Source organism: Podarcis muralis, chromosome 6 (assembly GCF_964188315.1).
Source record: "Podarcis muralis chromosome 6, rPodMur119.hap1.1, whole genome shotgun sequence".
Classification (NCBI taxonomy): Eukaryota; Metazoa; Chordata; class Lepidosauria; order Squamata; family Lacertidae; genus Podarcis; species Podarcis muralis.
The window spans coordinates 82,185,671-82,210,411 of NC_135660.1; the positions used below are offsets into that span (position 1 = coordinate 82,185,671).

General features: G+C 41.7%; 1 protein-coding gene across 8 annotated transcripts in view; it reads left to right on the forward strand.

Moving 5' to 3' along the window:
- DLG5 (discs large MAGUK scaffold protein 5) overlaps positions 1 to 24,741 on the forward strand; it is a 155,728-nt gene that overhangs the window by 8,346 nt on the left and 122,641 nt on the right. Inside the window, exon 1 of one of the 8 annotated variants that reach the window (XM_077930626.1) lies at positions 2,759 to 2,792. The exons of the other annotated variants lie outside the window; for them this stretch is intronic. Coding sequence (XP_077786752.1) covers positions 2,774 to 2,792 — 19 coding nt within the window. The 5' untranslated portion in view covers positions 2,759 to 2,773. Of the gene's footprint in view, positions 1 to 2,758; positions 2,793 to 24,741 lie in introns of those variants that run through there. 8 annotated transcript variants of the gene reach the window in all.

The window sequence follows — 24,741 nt, forward strand, 5'->3', positions numbered from 1 at the left end:
CTGGCGCGTCTAAGGATGAATCTCCTAGGCAGGGTCAGAACATCCTTTTCTGGGATTTGCAAGGTTCTCTTCATTAGTGTGTTATGTTTTTTGGGGGGATTTCAGTATACTCCCAAATGAAACGCAGTAAGGGGTTCCATTTAGGATATTTGCAGATCAAATTATTGGAGAATGCATTTATAAGACCATGCATTATTGACTGGCTCTGGGCCTGTTAATGACTTGTGTTCATATGTCAGGGGGGAAACAAATTTTGCACTTGGACTACACTGAAGGTGTTCAGGTCTTAGCTAAAGGTGCAAAGAGTTGGGGAACCTTAACATGTTTTTGTGGACTACATTGGAGGTATGAAGTGTTATTCTAAGTTACAGGTGTATGCATACACACACACAGCTGGAGAAAATAATAAACACCAAGGTCAGCGGGAAATGAAATGTGAAAAACTGTAGACAGTGACAATTCACAAAACAGTGGTTGATAACACAGACATTATGGCATTGGTCTGCCGATTAGCACACATAATGCGTTGGAAATCCACTGCCTCAGATTAGTCTGAAAGTAATAGTATTGACATCTCTTGATGTAAATTCAGCGATCTCCCTGCATCAGTGACTCCTGTCTATGAGTCCAGGTGATAAAGATGTCATCAGTATATGGGGGAAGTTTTTTTGGAACAGGAGCTGGAAAAGTCCTGTCCTAAGAGAGCCATGAAGATGTTGGAGCCATGCTTGTTCCTGTGACAGTGCCACTGATTCTAAATAAGCATATTCTCCATAAAGCTGAAGTTTTAGCTATGTGTTTCTAATACCTTAATTGTTCCTGTACTACCATATTTACATGAATCTTATGCACCATCGAACCTAATGTGCACCTCAATTTTCAAAACCTTGAAACCCAAAAAATATTTGCTGGTGAATGTAAATGCATCATCAAAACTAATGCGCAGTCTAATTTTTGTGATACAATTTGGCCAAAAAAGGTGTGTATTACATTCTAGTTAATATGGTAATAGCAAACTATTTCACCAAGTGTGGGTTTTTGTGTTGCCGCAATGGAAACATCCATGCACAGAAAGGAGGTATCTCCAGGCTTTGTGGGAGGAGAGTTTTGCAGAAGTTCCAAACAACTATTGTGGGGAGGTGGGGGGGCAGTTTATTGAGGACTGAGCCTGTCTTGTTGCAGGGGTGTGTGGAAATGGAATGGAATACTTTGAAACAAGGTGTGACTGGCTTGCTGGAACTCTGAACAGGAGCGTCTTGCGCGATAACATTTTGCTGCAGATTCTGCACCTTTTAATTTAATCTATATTTTGTTGCTGCTGTTTTCTACTGGTGATAAAATGAATCACTATGTAATTTTGTTGTTGTAATGTTGATGGTGGGTTTAGTATAATGAATTGTTGAGAATTTGATTATTCAGATTGTTCCGTGATTTGATAGTTTTGAGTATTCACTTTCGTAACCAACTTGATTTCTCATACAATATTCCATTGTACCAGTTTGAGTGCAGTAATTGCATGGAAAGCATATATAAATAAATCTCACTTGACTTGGAATAAATTATGTAGATGATGTGGGTTTTGTCTGAATTTGCTCAATATTATTATTGCTGCATTGGTGATTATGCAGACTTTGGGGCCTTTGCAGAGAGGCAATATAAGCCATGAAGCAGCACATTCCCTGAGTGCTGAAGGGAATAAATATATGAGGACCCCAAAAACTTGGGTTCATTGTCACACCATGGACTTTCCCTCCATTTTTCCAATGAAAAGAATTGGCAATATAAGGAAAAAATAAAAACATGGCATGAAATATTTTCTCCTACGATGACCAGTGTAATGCTTTTAAAGGCAAGATTTTAAAATGTTGTTTAAGTTTGCCCATTACCCCTTTAAAATGCTTTCAAATAACTATACTGTATAAGACAATCTAGTACTACAATTCCTATATACTATAAACTTGGGCAGCTCTCAAATCATCTCACCTGATTTCTCCATCATCTGCAGCATGTTGAAGAAACAGATGTGTGTTTAGAAACCCCTCCCCCCCAAAATCGAGACACAATAATTTCACGTTTCTTTCTTTCTTCAATTCAGACTGAAGAAACACGCAGGAGAATTATATCAAATAACATGATTTGGTTTTTATGTGACTCAGTAACATGATGCAGTTTTTAGTTGTCCTGTGTTCCATTTAATGTCTGCATGTAGAAATTAAACCATGGTTTATAGTGACATGAATGAACTTCCGCCTTGACTCTTTCTTTCTCTCTCCCTCGTCTCTCTACCTCCTGCACAATTGAGGATAGGAGTTTGGAAGCCTCCATTTATAGTTGTTCGTTGCTTCCTTTGTCCTCTAAACCCAGGACTGTGGTTAACATTAATTTTGGTTTATTAAACAAAGTAACACAATACAGTGGTACCTTGGTTCTCAGACGCTTTGGTTCCCAAACACTGAAAACCCAGAAGTAAGTGTTCTGGTTATCGAACGTTTTTCGGAAGCCGAATGTCCGTTGCAGTTGTCTGCTATTGTTTCTGAATCAGAAGCCGCACTTCAGTTTTTGAACATTTTGGAAGTCAAACGGACCTCCGGAACGGATTAAGTTTGTGAGCCAAGGTACCACTGTGTTTGTTGCTTTTGTTTTTGCTATTTATTTTGTGTTTTTGTTTTTGAGGCTTTTTCGGTTAGTTTGTTTTTGTGACTGTGTGGAACCCAGTTCAGCTATTGATTGATTGATTGTGTGCGGAAATGGATAAAAGCCCCCCATCAAAACAATGACTATCATCAGTGCAGGTAAGAAAATTATCATTTTTTAATTTTTTATCATCTACAATACTGTCTTGTTTATTTTATAGTACAGTACATTGATTATTGCTTTCATTTTATGGATCAATGGTCTTGTTAGATAGTAAGATTCATGTTAAATTGCTGTTTTGGGGTTGTTTTTAAAAGTCTGGAACGGATTAATCCGTTTTGCATTACTTTATGGGAAAGCACGCCTTGGTTTTGGAACACTTTGGTTTTGGAACAGACTTCCGGAACACATTAAGTTTGAGAACCAAGGTACCACTGTATACAGTTCAAGTTCATTTGTTCAAAGCTACACATAGTTAGCATTAACCAGTTGTTAAAGCAGACGACACTGTGTAGACCATGATAGACTCTCCTTCCTTGGAGATTTTTAAGCAGAGGTTGGATGGCTATCTGCCATGCATGATCTAGTTAATGTTTTAATGTTGTATTTTAATCTTGTTTTTAAGTTGTATTTCAATCAACTTGTTTTTATTACTGGTTGTTAGCCGCGCTGAGCCCAGTCTTGGCTGGGGAGGGCGGGGTATGAATAAAATTATTATTATTATTATTATTACAGTGGTGCCTCGCAAGACGAAATTAATTCGTTCTGCGAGTTTTTTCGTCTTGTGAATTTTTCGTCTTGCGAAGCATGGTTTCAAAAGAAGTTTTGGAAAAGCTTCAAAAATCACCAAAGTCTTCAAAAACCTCAAAAAAGGCTGCCACACCACGTGCAACTGCACCTCTTCAAGCAATGCACCCTGGGTATTAACGGTTTTAAGAAAAAGGAAACAAACTTGCAAGACGTTTTCGTCTTGCAAAGCAAGCCCATAGGGGAATTTCGTCTTGCGAAACAACTCAAAAAACCAAAAACCCTTTCGTCTTGTGAGTTTTTCATCTTGCGAGGCATTCGTCTTGCGAGGTACCACTGTATTATTATTATTCTTCCATTGCAGAGGGTTGGACTAGAGGACCTTTGGGGTCCCTTCCAACTCTACAATTCTATGATTTTATGATGCTAACTGGTCTGTATATTTTGGCTGCATTCACATAGCAATTTGTTCTGTTTTCATCACTTTTCCCTAACCCTAAGTTCTGCATTATATTTCAGCTTCCAAATGATGTAAAAGCTGTTTCTAGAACTATAGTGGAATATAGTGCATGTTTATTTGCTTCGGGGGGGGGGGGGACTTGATGGAAATGACTGTTAAACTTGTGCTCTGTTCCACAATACTTCTGGAAGTGGCTTTTACATCATGTGAAAGCTCATATATACTGTAGAAATAGGAGGAAAGTCGCAAAAATGGAAAAAAGCTGTCATGTGAATGCAGACTTTGTTATTTGAAGCTAGAAACCGTGTGTGTGTGGTTGGGGATTTGGATATTACTATTAATTGGGGTGGCAAATGCTCCCCTTACTCCCCTGTGGATGTCTATGGGTGACTCTATTACACATTTCAGATTCTAGAGTGTTGTATGCTCTGTGTTTTGTTTGTGTAAATTGGTCAATTCATTCACAACACGAAGGGTAGAAACTTGAGACAAAATTAGCTGTGATTTCCAGGGAGCCAAACTGTATGCTGCATAATACATGTAGGAACACTTCAGATATGCTGCTGCTTCTTTGTTAGAAGCCATCTTGAACACTGGATGAAAGGAGGGAATGCATCTCTTTTTGAAAGAAAAAAACAAAACAAATACTCCCTTGGTTTTAGCTCTCTTAGCATTGCACTGCCTTATTTAATTAGGGCTGTTTAAGTAGAAATCTTTTTTTTTGGGGGGGGGGGGTTAAATGCCTGCAGGTGGGTTTGTAGAAGGGAGTCTTGTTTGCTATAAATTTTCTTGGTTTGGAGCAAAGTGTATTGCTAATCATTAAAGCACTCTTTTTTCTTATATGCTTCTTCTGTTTCCTCTCTCTGCGTGGGTGCTTAAAATGCCTAACAAAAAGTGGCTTGAAAATACCGGTACGTTAGGTGTGAAACCATAGAACCACCATCCATTTACTCTCTATAAATGGAATTTTAATGTGTCATTGATCCATCACACTTAGAGCAGGAGCATTGCATTGAAAAAGATACCATGCAATGTACGTTCTGTTTCAACTTAAAATATGGTCAGTTCTTTTTTAATGTATTTACATAAATATATTTGATTACAAGGCAGACAGTCCCCATGACCCCAGGACTGGCTCTGCTTAACTTATATAGTCACGATATGTTGCAAGTAAGAAACAAAAACTGATAACACATATATTAACTGCTGCAAGAAAAACTATTGCCAGAACATGGAAATCATTACAGTTATTAACTATGGACCAATGATATAATGCAGTTCACAAACAGCATTATTGGAAAAACTGACATAAAAATTAAACGCAGCGAGGCCAAAAGAAACATGACAATTTTTATGCAGTCTGGTGTGATGATGATGATGGATTACACAAATAATGAGGCATTTCATAGAATTATAGAGCAGTACCACAGTCTGGCATGCATGAAGTATATATTTTAATCCCCCCCCCCCATAATTTCACATAAAAGCTAATTGTTATTGATACAAAATACTTATGCTCATAATCTAAGCAAATACACACCACTATGCATCATTTTACATTGGTAATAATTGTTGTAATTTTGCTATATACACCTTGACACAACTTTGTGAATATATTCAGAAATGTTTGCCTGAGTGTTTTATTGTTTTTAATTTTATGTGATTGTTGCATCCCCTAATGTAAACAAAGATATATCTCAAAAGCAGCCATGTTAAACAGTTTAAAGATGAAAAGGAATACAAACTCTGCTGCCAAACATATCAGTTTTTGCTTGAGTCTCTGTTTATGGGGCATGCCATTTCTGCTCTGCCTCTGGACTGCCAGACATCTGCATGAGCATAGATTGCTTATAGGGTCCTTCTAGACAAGCTTAAACATAGCAGTTGTTTCACTAATTCTTGAGGACTAGTGCTCATATAGTTTTGCCCGGTGTGTGTCACATGCTATGTTTAGGCCCTATAAATGCTAAGCCTTATGGGTAGATGTCTGGTGGTGGAAGAGACACATGTAATTTGGCTCCCCCTAGTATGTAGGCTGTATACACTTTGCTTCAAGTCAGATACTGCACCAAATCATTGTCTGAACTCAAACATAGCTTAGAAATGTGTGGGCACACCTGCACGTGCTTCCATGCTTTGATTTTCTCTCTGCTTACCTGTCCAATTGATAGTGGCCTCCAAGGGCAGAGCAATGACTGTTAACTATGGTTTGTCTGTTTCAGACATCACACTAAACTGCGGTTAAGCTTTCCTTACCATAGTTTGGTGTAGTGTCTGAATTAAGCCTCCTAGCATTATCTAGACATAATGTTTTTTGCCTCCTCTGAGCAGAGTCCCAAAGGTGGAGCTTTAATATTCCTGAATGATAGCTAATAGGCTGGACACATTTGAACAATTTTGGACAGAAATCTGTGGCATCAGAAAGCCAACGTGTATTATGTGTAAGTTCTAAAACATTTTACCTCCCTTATCTCAGTAGTTAGAACACTCGGCACCATTGCTAAATCCTGTAAGGTATCTTTACATCAGTAGTTCTCAAAGGGAGTGGCAGGAGAGGCTACCAAGTGTGGCAGGAAGATTCAAGGACAATCAAAGAAACATTTAAACATTTCATTGTAGTACAGAATAGTATGGAATGGGATAGCATCACATAATTTTTTTATATGCAGATTATGGATAGATACCTTTTCAAAATGAGAGCAAGAACATGAAGCGATACTGAGGACAATCCTAGTTGTGTTTTCCGGGGTATCAATTAAAAAATTGTGGCATGCGCATTTTTTTATTCTGAAAGTGCGGCCCAGAGAAAAAACTTTGAGAACCACTCCTTTACGTGAACTACCGCTGAAGTAGTCATTACACGGATAATAAACTACAGTGGTTATCAGCTACAACTAGAGTACAACAGTCTCCCCATTCATGCAAATCAACCCAAACAGGGCGTAATTACAGCTGGCATTAAGCCACTGATTATATATCTGTGCTGTAGTTTAAATTAGTATAGCTGGAACAGAAAGCAACTTCTGTGCAAAAAATTATGTAACCAGTATGGTGGAGGTGGAAGGAGGGAGAAAATGCTCTTCACTTAATTTACTACATTTTAAAAAAATAATTGTTATAAAATTCTTATAATGGAACAAGCATTATTTGAGTTCTAAGTGGAACACTGGCCACCATCTTGGCTGCTGTGCTTTGGATCATTTGAAGTTTCTGAGTATCCTTCAAGGGCTGCATCACAGAGTGCTTTGTAGTAATTCAGTTTGGAGTGTGGAGTGCAGTTATGCTCATTAGCCATCCCAACCTTCCACCCACCTCAAATACTTCTAGGAAGTAGAATCCCCCAACAGAAATTAGTAGAATTACCAGGCCGTGTTACTCAGGGATGAAGATGCTAGCAAGTATCTTTCTGTGCATCTTTCTTCCCTGGCTTTTGTAGTGAGCATACCCCAAGCCCAGATCCCACCCCCAAAGGCAACATTAGTGAGAATGTGGCTCCTGCTGCCCTCCAGGCATGATAGCAAAGAGTTTCTATCTGTTGTTGAGTTGGGGAGAGGCAATAATACTGGGTTTTTCTCCCCTGTTAACTCCAATGCAATTTGGTAGTTGGTAGAGCATGAGACTCTTAATCTCAGGGTCGTGGGTTCAAGCCCCACATTGGGCAAAAGAGTTCTGCATTGCAAGGGGTTGAATAAGATGATCCCTTGTGGCCCCTTCCAACTCTACAACTCTATGATTCTGTGTCCTTCCCTAATCTGAAGCACCTTCCTCCCCACCTCTCAGTGACATGATAGTCCCCATTTTCAGCTCTGTCAAGGTTTACCTTGCATCTCAATCTCAAGGACATGCTGTGTGTGTGTTTTGTGCCCCCATTCCCCACCCCTTTGAAGACATGAATGGTGTGTGGAGGAAGGCTGTCATTCCCCTACCTGCCAGGGATGTAGGGAAGTATCCTCCCTCCAAATAGGTAAGAGTCCAACAGTGACAGAGAGAGACACACTCTATCCCTAGCGCATCACGTTTACATGCCCAAACTTAAGTGATGGAGAGGGGTTGGGAGATAAAGAAATAAAAGTGGGAGAAGATATATTGAACAGTTGTAAACTGTTGTATATGCAACTGAATAATATTCCTCCTTGAATGCGTGTTTTGGAAAACTAAGCAACAGGCTGAGTTATGAGATCATTGTCTATGTCAAGTTTGGTCCATGTACTGAGGTTGCTGTTAGTATGGCCAAGTGTAGAATTCAAAATGGGACTCGAAATGACACAGGTTGTCTTCTGTGATTTCTTGCTCTTGGTGACTAAGTGTTATACTGTAATGAGAACTGTGAGTATTATCTTCAGACTTCAAAGCTCTCCACATGCCCATTAATCTTTCCATCTCCACTTGTGCAGGAATTCCCCTTGCACCCCTCTACTTAGATTCACCACGTGTGTCACCTGGGTTAAATTGTGCACAGTAGCCTGGTGTTGCTTTGATAACTTTGTGATTAAAGTTACCTGGGATTAAAGGACATGGAGAAGACTGGGTGAAATTGATTTACAGTGCATTCCTAACTATTACATTGCATTTAATGGGGCTTACTTCCAGGTAGGTGGGTGCAGCCTTAGTTTCATTTATTATATTTAATATATTGATGATCCTCAAAGCAAGCTCATAAGATGCTCCCCCCCCCCTTACAACAACACTGTAAGACATATTAGGCTGAGAGGTAACAATGAGTACATGATCACTGTGCAAACTGTATGGAGAAAGAAGAATTTGAACCCAGACCTCCAAGTCCAGTACTCTAACCACTGTACCACAGCTCATGGAGCTCTAGGGACAGAATGGTGTGCCACTTTTTAGTGGGAAAAGAGGGGATAAAAATGTAAAGGACCCCTGACAGTTAAGTCCAGTTGCGAACGACTCTGGGGTTGCATTGCTCATCTCGCTTTACTGGCCAAGGGAGCCGATGTTTGTCCACAGACAGTTTTTCCGGGTCATGTGGCCAGCATGACTAAGCCGCTTCTGGCGAAACCAGAGCAGCGCACAGAAACGCTGTTTACCTTCCCGCCGGAGCGGTACCTATTTATCTACTTGCACTTTTGACGTGCTTTCAAACTGCTAGATTGGCAGGAGCAGGGACCGAGCAACGGGAGCGCGGTGATACCTTCCGATTGGCAAGCCCTAGGCTCAGTGGTTTAGACCACAGCGCCACCCGTGTCCCAAAAGAAGGGTAGGAAGCTTTTAATAAGAATCCAGATTTCTTTTGTTCCCACTCGCCCAGTAGTGACGTGATTCTCAGGCCTTTTCCATTCAGTTCTTGAAACAAGCCAATACTTCTGGGAAAACTATCTCTCTCCTTCTGCTTTGTAGGGTCAGCTGACTTGTTGGTTGAAGTTGTAGCTGAAAAACATGGTGATGGTGTCAAATGTGCGTCCTGGCACTTGCATCATTACGGAGAAGGAAATTTGAATGCAGCTGAAGGTTTTAAAAGGCATCTCTTGTTTTGAAGTTTCAGAGATGCCTAAGGAAATAGGGCATGTGTGAAGAAACGCTAATGCCAAGGTTATTTGTGGGTCATGGGATTGTGCGGCTGCCCTGTAGGCTCTGCGTGAAAAGCATTTTGAGCTAGTGGCGGGTGTAATTTTGTTAGTTTACTGTTGCACATTTTAAGGAAGTTGTAGCAAGATGATGTTTTGCGGCAGCTTCCTCCCTTTCCCCTGTTAAAATGATAGAGCAAAGTGTGGCTTGATATTTTTAAGCTCATATTTTATTATAAATTATTTCTGTTGTAGCAATTTCCAGCATTAAACAAATCTGTTCTTCATGAAAGACTTTATTTGATCTAAGACCCCTTTCCTCTCTCAATCCTATGGAGCAAGTAAGTTTTAAAAGGCCTGTGTTATTCCACCTTTTCAGTAACCAGTCTTATAACTGCAGACATTATGCTGGTTTTCCATGGGCAGTTAACCTTTTAGCAGAAATTATCTGAAGAACTATCTGTTCCACCTGGGGCTTATTCCAAGTTTCTTCAAGTACGCCTACAATATAATCATTGGATCCATTTGCCATCTTTCTTTGGCACCCGCCCCCTGGGCCGCCATGGCCTCAAAAGTAGCTTGTGCAACTTCAACCAGTCCCCTGCCACTCCCAAATTACTATATTTTTCCATGTATAAGATGCCCCCTTAATTAAGAAATTAAGTTGTTTAGCTTTTGGGGGGAGTGGAGGAGGTCACTTCCTCCAATCGCTCACCCGCCTGCCCGCCACTGCCGATCGCTTGCCACAGCCTTTGCCGATTGCAGCCCTCACCGCAGCCGCCAATTGTCTGCCCGCTCCCCGCCACCAGCAGCCCACTTGTCGCAGCCGCCAATTGCCTGCCCGCCTCACCACAGCCGCCAGTTGCCTTCCTAATTGCTGCAGCCACAGCCAGTCACCGACCCAATCACTGCTGCCGGTTTCCTGCTTGCTGCTGCCATTAATCACACGTCCCCCTTCTCCGTTCACTATCAGTGTATGAGACGACACCCAATTTTTGCATTATTATTTGCATTATTATTTTTTTAGCAAAAAGCATAGTCATACATGGAAAAATATGGTAGTTTTTGTAGAAACAGTAGCAATGAGTGTAGAAAATTAAGTTTCCCCACTGTATATTCTGTGTACGTAGGTGTCTGCCAGGAGGTGGGGATCCAACCTACATAGCCAAAAAGGAATGAGATCATAATGGTGTTTGGCACTGCAAACACATCAGGTAGTAAGCACTAAGCTATGGGTGCCAGTCTCTGTTTGATTATGTTCCCACTTGATAATTCCCTGTTAGGGGCTTTGTGGGAAGGCGCTGTGAAAACTGTTTCTAAAGATGGCCATTGTTTTGATCCCCTGTCTGCTGCTAAGTGCAGAGTGTCTGGCACATCTTTCTCGCTAGTGTTTGCTTCCCAAATCACATCCCCATTCTAAAGCCACTCATTTATATGTTTTTCATTCATTCCTCCTTAGCTTTGCCTAGGTGTTGCTTTGCCTTTATTGCAATTCTTGATTTTCATTAATCTGCTCCCTCTGTCTGTCTCACTGTGTTTGTTCCTCATCCTTTATTTTCCCTAGCAGCTGGTGTTCCTAAGGTTAACCTTTTGTTGCTGGGGCTCCCCTGAGACGTTGGCAACCATTGTTGCCTGGGATCAACAAATTGTATCTGGGCTTGATAGCCAACCACATTTCTGCTAATCAGTGGGGATATAGCAAAAGTCACCCTGAGCACATGCAGAGTGTCTTTCCTTCTCCGCTGAGCAACTAAAATCTGCTCTTTCCCACCAACCCCAAAATTAAGGAAAAGAGCTTATGGGTCAAGACAGTATTGTTTCACTCTTCCCACAAAGTGTAAGTCCCTTAACCATCTCCCTCTTTAAACTGAAGCATTGTGATTGCCTCCCTAGCTAGTCTAGAGAATACAAACTCCCTCTCCCCAAGCTCTACTGCCCAACCAGCAGCCCTTCATAATTAACAATCCATGCTGACTGTCTTATCCCAGGCAAGCTCTTTATTCTATGCATCCAACTCCAACAATGCAGGAGTTAATTTGCTCCCAGAACAAAACTGTTCTCAGCACCAGCCTAAACAGTAGTGAACACAATCATTTGTTCCATGAGAAGAAGAAAAGAACAACAACAACTTGTGTGTGTTTTTTTAATGCAGCAAGAGGTTCTAGCAATCTCATGTAGTGGATGTAATGCAGGCTTTCCCAGTGCACTTCTGCCTTCTGCTACTGTCAGTGTTAGAAACTCAGATAGGTGCCAAACCAGGGTTTCCTTAATGGCGGCAGGGTTACAGTTGCCAAAATGGAATGGCTGCCATTTTGGGGCCAGACAGTTCAGAAGTCGCATTTTTCAAGAAAACTTTTTGGTTCCTGAAATGTGTTCTGATTGTGTGGATAAAATATCACTGATAGAATTCTACATATAAGCATGCCCTGTTGGTGATCATGTGTCATTTGGACACGACTAACAAGGTTGCCTCCTGGCCCCTGCAGCATTCTTAACTGCCAGAATGTAAAATATCCTCTCCTGAGAATGGCGAATGACTTTGTAGAAGTTGGTCCAGCTGCTCCTTCCTGCATACGCATCATTGTCCCCTTCTCTGCTCAGCCACTTCTGCCCCAGTGCTGTTGCTTGCCCTCTAATTTCTCCATCATGTCTTTCCTTCTCTCGTATTCTCCTACTAATTTGCTCACCAGCTATTGTCTGGGCTCTATCCATACCTGCCCCGCTGTAGGCTGCAAACTAAAGCATGCAGAAGGATAATTTAAAAAGTGCTTCTCCCTCCTTCAGAACTATTACTTAATTAATATGTGCAATTATGCAAGTGGTTAGTGCAATCCTGTATATGACTGCTGCAATCCTATACGTGCTTGCCTGGAAGTGCTAGTTAACTTCTGTGTACAAATGCATAAGATAGCATTGTTAAACATCTATGAATTACTAAGATTTCTTTAATTGGGCGGCAGTATTAACGACAAAAAAGAGCATACAGGACTAAGCAGTTTATTCCACTGTATTTTTACACTGAATACAGCCTTGTTACTAGGCCTGCAAAAGTTACAAGCCTGCAAAAAAAATTACTTAACCTACTTTTTACTCATAAGAGGGACCCATCTCATGAGTAAAAACCGGGCTGGTGAAGCATATTGCGGACTAGAAGCAAATTGAGCTGGCAAGGTGTACAGTGGTACCTCGGGTTATGTTACCTTCGGGTAGTGTAATTTCAAGTTACGAATGCGGCAAACCCGGAATTCTATACTTCCGGGTTTCACTGTGCACATGCGCAGAAGTGGCACCTCCGGATACGGACTTTTCGGGATAAGTACGGACCCCTGGGATGAATTAAGTTCGTATCCGGAGGGTCCACTGTAATAGTGTTCTGTTGCTCTTTGCTAGTCTACTCACTCACCTGGAGGGAATTCCATTCACTTGCCTGCATGGAATGGTTAAATGGAGGACTGCCTCAACTTTTCTGTTGGATAGGTATAATTAGCTCTTTCAGTAGCTTGTAAGTATGTCCAGCTATTTTCATTTATAGTATCCCAATAAATTTGCAACCTCTAGATACAAAATTCATTTCAAAAATGCAGCGGTTCTGTGCTGGAAGGCAGGGTTAGTTGTTGTGGGAAAGGATTTCTAGCAGGTAGAGATTTTGAACTCTGGAAAGATTCCCCAATGCTCTAGAAAATTTCCCACCCACCGCCCTCAGCAAAGAGTACATTTTCTGTTCTACTACCGCTTGGCTGGCCTATTAGAAGTCTGTAATTCTACACCAATTTACTAATTTTCTGTTAAGGTCACAGCAAGTCTTTTTTGTCGCAATACAGGCCTGCATTAAAGCAGTAGGCCAACTGGTTCAACCACTGTGTCTTTGCTAATGTGGAACAAAAGGCCTTTGTTGTGTGCTTGGCTGTCCAAAGTGCATTGTCAGCAGGTTGCTATGTTTCTTTTCTCTCCCCGCCCCCTTTTTAGAGGACCTGTCAGCTGGTATCCCAGTGACTTGGGTTTCAATCTGTTGTGCTGTTTATGATAGGTTTGCGATTAGAAATCAAGCAGACCGTTAGGTGGCTTTGACTTGCACTACTTGAAGAAATACTGGTCAGATCCTTCTGCTTTTGCATGAGATCCTGTTGTGTTGTCCTTTTGCAATTACAGTCACTTTTGGACCAAGTTATTACACTCATTGACATTCTAGCTTCATTGATGCTGCCATAATTAGGACTAATCGAGCAAAATCTTTCGTCTTTAAAAGCTTGGGATGCGGTTTTAAAAGCATTGACGGTGTTCTGCTTTAAATTTTTATAAGACAAAAAAGCTGACCTCAAAACAGTATGAATGTTTTAAAGGACAGCTATGGCCATCTGTAGCACTCTTATTTCCAACTCCTGTATATTTTAGTGGTTCATCTATTTACCTCAGTGGATTAATTCCCTTGTCCTCTGAGTTTAGGGGAAGATTCTAAAACACTTTTGGGTGGGTATATATGAAGAGACTCCCCTGGGGTGCCGTGGATAGGGAAGGATTTGCATCAACAAGCAATGAAACTCACTAACTCTCAGCCTAACAAGCCTCAAGGGGTTGCTTTGAGGAAAATATTGGATAACCCCGTGTATCCTTTGAGTTTCCTTTGAGAGCGGATGAGATACATACAAGTAGGATGGGTAAATATGAACTAGACAGATGAGCATTCTGTATGTGGACCTTACTTCTTTTGGTTTCCTCTTTACAGCTGAGTGGCAAGCCTCATCTCCCCATACACCATGCTTCCTTTGTACTGTCTCCTGCAGAATCTGCTCCAGAATCTGCTCCAGAGCTTTAGGAGACCCTCTGGAGCAGATCTGAGGAGGGTGCGGGAGAGGAAGGGGAGTCCTGCTTGACTGACATTGGATTTTGCCCAAGGTTTTCAGTGGATAGTTGCCACTTGCATGCACCTACTTCTCTTGCACCTCAGCCTTTTCCTCCCATAGCTCATTTTCCATAACAAGCTCAATACTTTATGGATTGCATTGATAATCTCACAGCCTATTTCAGGGCTCAGACCCAGTGAACTGTCTAGGACTGGCCTAAACTACACATTGCAAGGGAAACAAGATACTAAGCAGGGTCTGTGGGGAGATATTTATGGATTCTCTTCTGACCATTTTAGCACAGCGGGGGGGGGGTGTCATTGGGGGTGTTCACAAGTGAAAATCAATGGATATAGAAAGTATTGAGCATCCTCTTCTGTCTTCCTGTTTGTTCCCCCTAGAAATGGCACCTTGTTCCTGACAGGTTAGATATCATTCCACCATCCTTTGTGCTGTGGTCTTAGGGCCTTCTTCAGGCACAGAAGAAAGATTGGGTTTGCAATATCAGCCACTTTGATTTGCAGACAGTAGGAAGCCCAACCTTAGTATTAATAGTAGTAGTCTGACCTTGGTTTATTCCGTAGAGTTACCAGCAACTGCTGCAGTGGAAGTTTATGTATGCCACTGTATGCACTTCTTACATGATGAGGCCGTGTCTGAGCCAGATCTTAATTGCACAGTTGAATGGGAAATTGCATGGGTGAGCTTCTATATATGAAGCCTTATTATGCCTTAAATACCCCATCTCCTTTTAATTTCCATTTTGCTTGAAGATAATTTCAATAAAAGTGCTAATTGCTGCAGTGCAGCAATCTAATGGAGAGGCACTTGAAGTGCATGATATGAAATGTAATAGTGATGCAATGTTAAGTTTTAAAAATTATGCTCCCTGATGACTGCCCTTCAATCATAATAAAAAAGCACCAGGCAGTTAACTTGAAAGGCACAGGCAATTGAGTAATCCCAATTAGGTTATATTGCATTGGAGCAAATGTGCGTGTGCTTTAAAAGTGCATTTATTGAAAACAAAACTAATTGAAGACTTTACCCGAGGTTTAAAAGCACCCTGCTTTTTTCAGTGCAGTTATTGGGGTTTTTTCTACCCCATATTTTCTGTTTCCACATTCAACGTTAAAAAAGAACAAGGACATCATAGCTTTCTTCTTCAATACAGCCAGTTCAACAACATCAACCACCCCCTTAATAAATAAATAAATAAATAAATAATCTGACTGGTGACTTAACACAAATTCAGCAAATCAAAGTGGTGCATTAATATTTTTAAATGGAACTATAGGTTGCTGTTTCCTTACCTCTAATGCTAGAAAGCATAAGGATATTTTAATCCTTCCACTCTGAATAAGCTGCCAGTTATCAAAATGTGATGCCTATAGAAATTAGGCACCTAGAGTAGTTGGCTGCCTGTGTGATGAGGAATTTTTTTGCCACCATCTATCCCAATCTGGGGAAGTAGAAGAGGCACAATTCACATACAATTACGATCAGCTCCTCGTTGGCTGCATCCCAATGGTGGGATTTTGCTGCTCAGTCGTTAATCACCTCCCTTGATTTCTAAATTAAATGGCTCACATTCTACAAAGGAAAATTAATAAATGTTTGCCAAAAGGGAGAACAAAGATGAGGTGTGTGCCTATGTGTTTTCCCAATAGTTTGCCAAAGGTTTCCCTTGAATGCAGTCTTGGATCAGAGTTTCCCAACCTCGCAGCCAGTGACAGATTGTGCTGCGAGTAGAGTTGAAAGCTAGTTGTTAAAGCTCAAATGCTTATAAAAGACAACAGCAAGTTCTGGCCCCTTGCTAACAGAACCTTCAGTGACTGTTCTACATGGTCATTATTGGAACCAAGAACCATTTGGCTCCTCCCCTTTTCAGAGTGTTCTTCAATGACTATTTCACTTGTTCATCCCATAACAGATGAAAGAGGTTGGTACCTGCTCTCCTGTTCCTGACCCAGTCCTGTGGACTCAAGATAACTTGCAGCAGTTCTCCCCCCACCCATAAATTTGTAATAGTTCTGTCCCAAACAGGCTTGCGATCTAAGGAAATCGAATGGTTGGGGAATGAAAGAGGTCAGATAAATCAAAATCACATAAACATTAAAAAAAACAAAGAGCTGCAAAACCAATTAGTCCAGAACCAATCCAAAGGACAAGTCCTTTTTGTAGGCAACCACCTGTTGGTGGCCTCCGTGTACCTCTGATACAGTGTTAAGACCAGTGCTAATAGCTGTAGGTGCTGTTATAGAATTAATAATACTGTGGGTGGGCTGGTTGCCTGGAGGTGACAGTTTCAAATGACTAGATCCGCATTTCTCAAACTTGGGTCCGCACTAGTCCTGCCAGCTAGGGATGATGAGAGTTATAGTCCAACAACAGTGGGGGACCCAAGTTCGAGAAACACTGGGCTAGGTGTTAATAGACCAAAGACTCATATCTGAGTAGGGCTGGGATGCCCAACAAGTAAAAGAACCATGTTTTAATGGTGCTGTGTTCACATGATATATGGCTTTCAAAAGGAGGTAGGCACTGCCAGATTACACAGGCATTGCAGTAATCCAACCTTGAAATCACCAATGCCACTGAAGCTATCTGGGCCTCCAGTGACAGGTAGATCAAGGTGCACCCCCCCCCCAAAAAAAAACACTGTGTACCTGCTCCTTCAAGTGGAGTGTAATCCTATACAGGACAGGCAATTGACCAGCTTTTCAGGTGCAGGAAACTGTCACCCACATTACCCCTGTCTTGCCAGAATTCCAGTTCAGCTTATTTTCCATCATCCATTCCACCACTGCTTCTAAGGCTCTGCCCCAGGTTTTGCACAGCCTCTCCTCATTCAGATGTTTTGAAGAGATAGAGCTGTGTGTCATCAGCATACAGATGGCACCTTGACCCAAAACTCTTAATCACCATTCCCAGTGGCTCTTTGTAATTGGGGATAAAGGAGATGGTGCTTTGATTGACAATAGAAATACATGTTCCTGGACACCCCCACCCCAGTCTAGCCTGCTGCTGTTTTGAGTAACCAGGTGAGCTAGGTCAAGGTCACTCTAGAAATAATAAATGGGTTTATGTTGTTCAGTCACTGTATTGCAAAGAACAATCTGAATTAACTAGAGTGAGAGAATATCCCAGGTCCTTGTGTCTAGGGCTGCAATCTAAGCTTTGTTTTGTTAATTTGCTGGATTCCAGGAATGAAGGATCAGCTGTGAATATATTCACCCATACTGGTACAGAACACAGGGTGAGGTTTTCTGCTGAAAATGGGTCTTTGTCACAGTTTGGGATGCAATGTCACCAAAGCTACAGCAACGTGTTCAGGTGGAGGTAAATCTGTTCATTTCTTTGACAAGGAGTCACAGCAGGGACTTGATCCATGGTGTGTGCATGTTCTCCATCCACCTGCACAACCTACATAACAGACCTCACTCAGTTATGTAGAAAAGCTGGTTCAGCAACCAGACTTTCAGGTGAGCTGCCCTCCTTTTTATATTTTAAGTGCTGCTTGTTTTACATGCCCATCTGTCATGCCTCTTAAAAAAAAGAAATCTAAAACCATTTAAAAACTGAGATTAGGTGCTGCATATGCCTCAGTGATGTCACAGTCAATTTTTATTCACCCATGGCTTGTTTCCGTTATATTCTATAGAACAGGGGTGGGGGACTTGGATCTGCCCAACAAATTAGATCCCTCGATCCCCAGCCTGCCATTGGCCAGCTTTGACATGAAGGCAGGGCCACCACCTGTCAATCACACAATGCCGTAAAGATGTCAGTCGATTGACACCTGTCATAGTTCAGTGGGGGGTGTCTTGCTGCAATGGTTGACCAACCCATGGGCAATTATAGCGACCCTCTTTGAAGGTGGCTTCCAGCATCAATCAGCTGACTGGCAGAGAGAGAGAGAGAGAGAGAGAGAGAGAGAGAGAGAGAGAGAGAGAGAGAAAGTATTCCAACAGCACCAATCAGGATTTAAACTCCTGATTATTCCTTTGTATCTACATTTATACTTGCCCCACATCTGATGTCACATGAGATATCAGGTATGAGGCAGGTGGGCATGACTAGTGATGATACGCCTTGTGGGCCAAATTGAGACTTGTGCTGTGCCTAATCAGGCATATGGGCCAGAGGCCCCACCCCTACTAGAGAAACAGCATTTTTCTCAGAGCTTCAGCAAAGAAGAGGTGTACCCTTGTATTGAATATAGTGAGGTGTATGATGACATCATCATGCACAGGTACATCACAGGTGACCCACTGCACTACATAAGATTACAGCCTTAGTTGAATTCTTAGTTTCCTAACATAGGAAGGCTTACTAAGAGATGCACATGTGCACATACCCTTCAGCATATAGAACTGATAAATAAGAATGTGGACATTTGAACCATATGGTTTGTTCTGGAGTACTTTGTGCAACATTTTCCTCAGTATCAGCATAAACAAAATGCTGCGTTCTTCCTTTGTGAATTAGGAAACTTAAATTCAGCTGCCTAGTCAGTTTTGCCCTATACTTATCCTGAAAAGGGGAACTATATAAAGTTAGTGGGAAATGTTATTTTACACCAGCCGCTGTGACTAAATCCATGGAGTTCACCTTCTCTAATTTTGTGCTATCCTTTTGTAGTGTTGCTTATGTTTTGGGGATTCCTTTGTTTTCATGAACATATGTCCTGAGGATCATAGAATTATAGAGTTGGAATAGACCACAAGGGCCATTGAGTCCAACTCCCTGCCAAGCAGGAAACACTGTTCTGTTAATCTTTTACCGTTCGATAGGGCAATAGTTGTGAGTGATACTCAGCTAAGAATATATTCATGTTACCACTTATTCCACAGCCAAGGCACTCCCGCTGCTAATTTTAGAAGCCACATTCACACGTTGTTAGCCATAATCTAAACCAGTCCTGCAGTTTCTTCACTAATACTGATGCTTTGTGTGTTTTCTGTGTCTCACAAGCTTCAAGCCAATTAGAAAACTGGATGCAGAGTAAGTGGTAATGTGAACATACCCTAACAGCTGTTGTGCAGTGCAGATGAGCAAACAAGTGAATATAAAAGATAGCTTAATGAACAGGAGTTCCAGGAGGGTCACAGAGACAGGGAAACCAAAAAGTTTTTGTGCATAGAGTGAAGACGCCCCCACCCATTCTCTGACATGAAGAACTCTGCACAAATGTGGCTTGAAATGCAGCCGGGGGTGGGTGGGGGATGACCTTGCTGCATTTCAAGCCACCAGTGTGAACATACCCTATGTTGTACTCAAACCCATTGAAATGATTTAGCATCATCAATTTAGGTCCATTAATTTAAATAGGCTTACTCTGAGTAAAATGTAGTTGAATGCCACTGTGTGTGTATGTGTAGATAGGTATTGTGTTTCAGTGGGAAGATGAATCAAATGAGTATCCAAAGCTGGTTGACAAAGCTGTGAAGTTCATAGTCAGCACTTTTTTAGTGAAACTTTGTGGTTTCCTTTCTGCGTTTAGTGTTATCAAGTCTCGGTAGAAACATGTGTTGCATTTGACTTCGTTGATGGTTTTCCCCCTCTAGATTGTTTTATTTGATGTTATAATGTAGTTTAAACAGCGTTTGAGATTCCCCCCCCCCTAAAAATATAAAGCAGTATAGAAATGAAATGATCAACAACAACAACAACAACAACAACAATGCATGTTCTAGTAAATTAGGGTCTTTAGACAATTGCAGTAGCATGCTGTGGCAGATTTACCTAATAACTAATAGTCATGCAGGTCTTAAAATGGGTCTGGTTATTATACACACAAAATCAAAATATGCACATTTTAACACTCCAGTGTTCAGCAAAAACACACATTATTTATTTATTTATTTATTTATTTATTTATTTATTCTGCCCTTCATCTAAAGATCACAGGGTGGTTCACAACATAAAAATATAAAATGAGAACACAAAATATATAATAGCAACACCAGCAATCATAACCCCCTCCCACAAATACATTTAAAAGGCTATAGAATGTTAATCAGCCAAAGGTCTGGTTATAGAGAAATGTTTTCAACTGGTGCCTAAAGCTATGTAATGAAGGTGCTAGGAAAGCCTCCTTGGGGAGAGCATTCCATAAACAGGGAGACACCACAGAAAAGGCCTGTTCTTGTGTTGCCACCCTCCAAACCTCTTGTGGAGGAGGCACACAAAGAAGGCCCTCAAGTGATGACCACAGGGTCCAGATCAGTTAAGGGTTATTATGGCAGTGAGGAATAGCTCAGTAACAATATCTGTATCGTTGTTTGAAGGAATTAGCTATTACCTATGACTAAAGCAACGGAAACACACACACAGAAGGCACTTGTCTGCACTTTCCCCCTGGTCTCACATTGCAGACTAGGCCTCACTCATGCACAGGACCAGAGGGTGGCTTCTGAAATACCCCTCCCCCTCCCAAAACACACACTCAAATGCAGGAAGAGGGAACAGTTATGGAGGCAGAAAAAATGTGGATAAAAGCTTCTAAGCAAATTCCAAGATCAAGCAGGTCCCCACCCTGGTGGGATTTCCTTTTGCTTCTTTCATTGGTGTCTTCTTCCTTCTTTTTTGGTGATCACTCGTAGCCAAGTAAGATTGTCTTCCATAAACACTGTTTTAGCAATGAGTCTGTAAGTGACTGTGGAGGAAAGTTCTGGAACCACACATCCTTCCACAGTGGGGACATTGGTTTCCGGGCAGGAGTTGATCACGGTATGGATTTGCCAAGCGTGCCTTCCTCTTAGCACGTTTCTCCCTTGTGTCCTGAGTTTGAGTGGCTTCAAAGCCCATGACACCTTTGGTAAAGGCTGTTCTCCAATTGGAGCGCTCGCAGGCAAGTGTTTCCCAATTGTTAGAGTTTATACTACATCTTTTTAGATTTGCCTTGAGACAGTCTTTAAACCTCTTTTGTTGACCACCAGCATTACACTTTCCATATTTAAGTTTGGAATAGAGTAGTTGCTTTGGGAGAAGATAATCATGCATTCGCACAACAGGAGCAGTCCAACAAAGTTGATGTTGAAGAATCATTGCTTCACCACTGGTGATCTTTGCTTCTTCCAGTACACTGGTATTAGTTCGCCTGTCTTCCCAAGTGATGTGTAAAAAATTTTGGAGACACCGTTGAGGGAATCTTTCGAGGAGTTGGAGATGGCGTTTATAAGTGGTCCATGTTTCACAAGCATACAGTAAGGTTGGTAGTACAATAGCTTTGTAAACAAGCATTTTGATTTCCCTGTGAATGCCCCAGTCCTCAAACACTCTGCACTTCAATCAGGAGAAAGCGGCATTCGCAGAGCTCAGGCAATGCTGGATTTCGGCATCAGTGTCGGCCCTTGTGGAAAGATAACTGCCCAGGCAGAAGAAGTGATCAACATTTTCCAGCGTTACACCATTGAGTTGGATTTGTGGTGCTGCAGAGGGGTTATTTAGTACTTGTTGGTGCAGCACTTTGGTTTTTTGAATGTTCAGTGATAGGCCAAGCTTTTTGTAAGCTTCTGCGAAATATTTAGGATGGTTTGGAGGTCATCCTCTGAGCGTGCACACACCATGTTGTCATCAGCATACTGAATCTCTATGACGGAAGTTATGGTAACCTTACTCTTTGCATTCAGGCTTCTCAGATTGAAGAGCTTTCCAACTGTTCGATACACGTTTTCTACTCCGGTGGGGAGTTTCCCTTTGACAAAGTGTAGGATCATGGCGATGACAATAATGAATAGAGTTGGGGCAGTAACACAACCCTATTTAACACTTGATCCCACAGTGAATAGTTCACTTTGAGAGCCATTTTTACCTGCGATGTTGCTATCATATTATCATGGAGGAGCCGAATGATGTTTACAAATTTATCTGGGCAGCCAATTTTCAGAAGGTCAGTCCACAGGGCATTACGATTTACAGTGTCAAAAGCCTTAGTCAGGTCAATAAGCGCAATATACAGGGGGTGGTTTTGCTCTCTGCATTTTTCTGGAAGCTGTCGAGCAGTGAAAATCATGTCCACTGTCCCCCTAGAAGGCCGAAAACCATTTTGGGATTCAGGAAGGGTCACCTTGGATATTGTTAAGAGATGGTTAGCTAAGATCCTTGCAAGAATTTTGCCGGCTGCAGCTAATAGAGAGATGCCTCAGTAGTTTCCACAATCAGTTCTGTCACCTTTTTTAAAGAGACTGATAATTTTGGCACTCCTAAAATCTGCTGGGATCTCTTCTCTCTCCCAGATTTTTTCAATGAGCTTGTGAAGTTGTTGTGTAAATTCAGTTCCACCCACTTTGGAGACTTTGGCAGGTATCCCATCAGGTCCGCTGGCTTTGTTGTTTTCCATTGGGGTAATAGCTGTACATAACTCTCCCGGATTTGGAGATACTGCAAGCTCATCTCTAATTTGTTTTTGCGGAATTTGTGAGAGGACCTCAGCAGCTACGAGGGGGTTGTGGTTAAGGAGATGTTGGTAATGTTCTTTCCAGCGCAGTGCAATAGCTTCTTTATCTTTTAGAAGTGTGGTACCGTCTGCTGAGCACAGGGGGCATATGCCATGATTTATTGGCCCATAGATGGTCTTTGTGGCTCGGTTACCATGATTTGATTTTGGATTGACACACAACATCATTTCCATTGAGGTGACCAGTGTAACTCCTTCAGCTTCTTTTTCCCTCAGGCAGGCCTCAAGCAGCTTCTTTCCTGTCATAACAAACTGAAGCCATTTCTTTTTTTAAAAAATCATATAGGAAGTACTGGTGTGGGAGCATCTCTCAGGCTTAAGAGCTGGCAGCCTGTACAGTGGAGGGAAAGGCAACCCTATATAACAAAAGGTGGAACTTCAGTAGTTGAAACTCCCTGATGAAGCAGCTGTGAGGTCTGAAATGCATTGGGTTTCAAAGCATGCATTTTGACACTTGTACTTCCTTACACTTGTTGCGGACAAAGGGATGTGTTTTGTCTCCCTCCCTGTTTTTCTCAAGGTTGGATATCTAAACAGGTTAATTGATGGGCTGCATTAGTCAGAGAGGTGCCTTTGGGCAATGTGGTGGCTTTCAAATTGGTCCAAGAACTTTTGTGTTCCTTGGAACCTGATTAGGTGTTTTCCCCATGAGAAGATGGATGGATGACAGCATCACTCCTGATCTTCCCTGTTCAAGGAGGGTAGTTGAGCAAGTCCTCTCTTGCAGGACAACATTGAGTTCCCATAGGCCTGGTCAGCACTTTGTATGAATGGACTATGAGCCTTCTGGGAGTTAGCAAACACGCCCTGGGATCCTTTGGGAGGAAAGGCAGTATATTAATTCAGTAATCAAACACAATGCTAGGGGCAGTGTTATAATTTCTGCATTCATGCATAACACTAGGCAAAGCTGCATAGTTTTTAAAAATCATAAACGGCATATGCAGTTCAAGAGATCCCACTTCACTCTTGCCTCAGTTGACTGGGCAGCAGACCATGATGTTGCTGGCTTAGCATCATACCTGAACCAGCATTCATGGTTTGTTCCCAACCCCCCAAAAAACAACAACAACAACCCCAAAGCAAAACTACAACAGGAGACCAGGAAAAAGTATTGCCTTCAGATTGTGGTTTGTGTTGGGAAAGCCAACCACATATGTGCTTGTTTGGATGTTATGGTAAACTAGTTACCCCATGGTTTGCTTTCCCTGCTTAGCCAAAGGAAGAGCAAAGTGGGAGCATTCAGACAATGTATTGGTGCACGCAATATGTGTACATTATGGTAGCTTAGTGTTATATTCAGCAGGTGCAGCCAGTCGGAGCAAGGCTTGCCTTCAATCCACGTGGCCAGGCTCGTGCAGTGGAGTCCAATACATTTCTGGTCTTGAAACACACGCACAGCATTACGCAGACCAAATGATCATTGGGTCTGGCATTTTTGTTAATATGCTAATAATAATGTTAAAAGTTTGTGGGTAGAAAAGTCAGGCTTAGAGTGTTTTACATAAATACATTTGAAGAGTTATAATGTTGATTTTCCCTCCCCACTGTTCAAGTTTGATTTACTAGAATAGCTTGAGCCACACATGTGATAAACCTCCTGCTGCCAGCAGTTACAGACTTGCCCTCTGGCATGTTTTGCAGTGGGAAATACCCAGTTCCCAGCATTTAATGAAAGAGCTGGATGCAGTAACTCACTCTCTGCCTAATCTTGGAGAAGTAATGTTTGCTTTTACCTAGCGGAGGTCTGGGCCTTCTGAATACCCGTTTCGTCATTTTCAAACTGTGTATTCTAATCTCCTCCTTTGTTCTTCCGCTGTGAGTTATACAGTATCAAATGAGTTTACGGGAATGAAAGGATGAGTTCCCATTTTGATTAAATGCAGGCATTAAGAAGAGGCAAGCAGATCTCCTCGTTTAATGGTGCATTTCTTGCCCTTTGATACTTGTTCTGTGGGTGGGTGTTGTGTTGGAAATCGGAAATTCTTCTGTGGAATTAGGTTCTCTAATAGTGAGCCTCTTAACGGCCACATCACACACCATTTGTTAAGTGTAGAAATGTAACAAGCT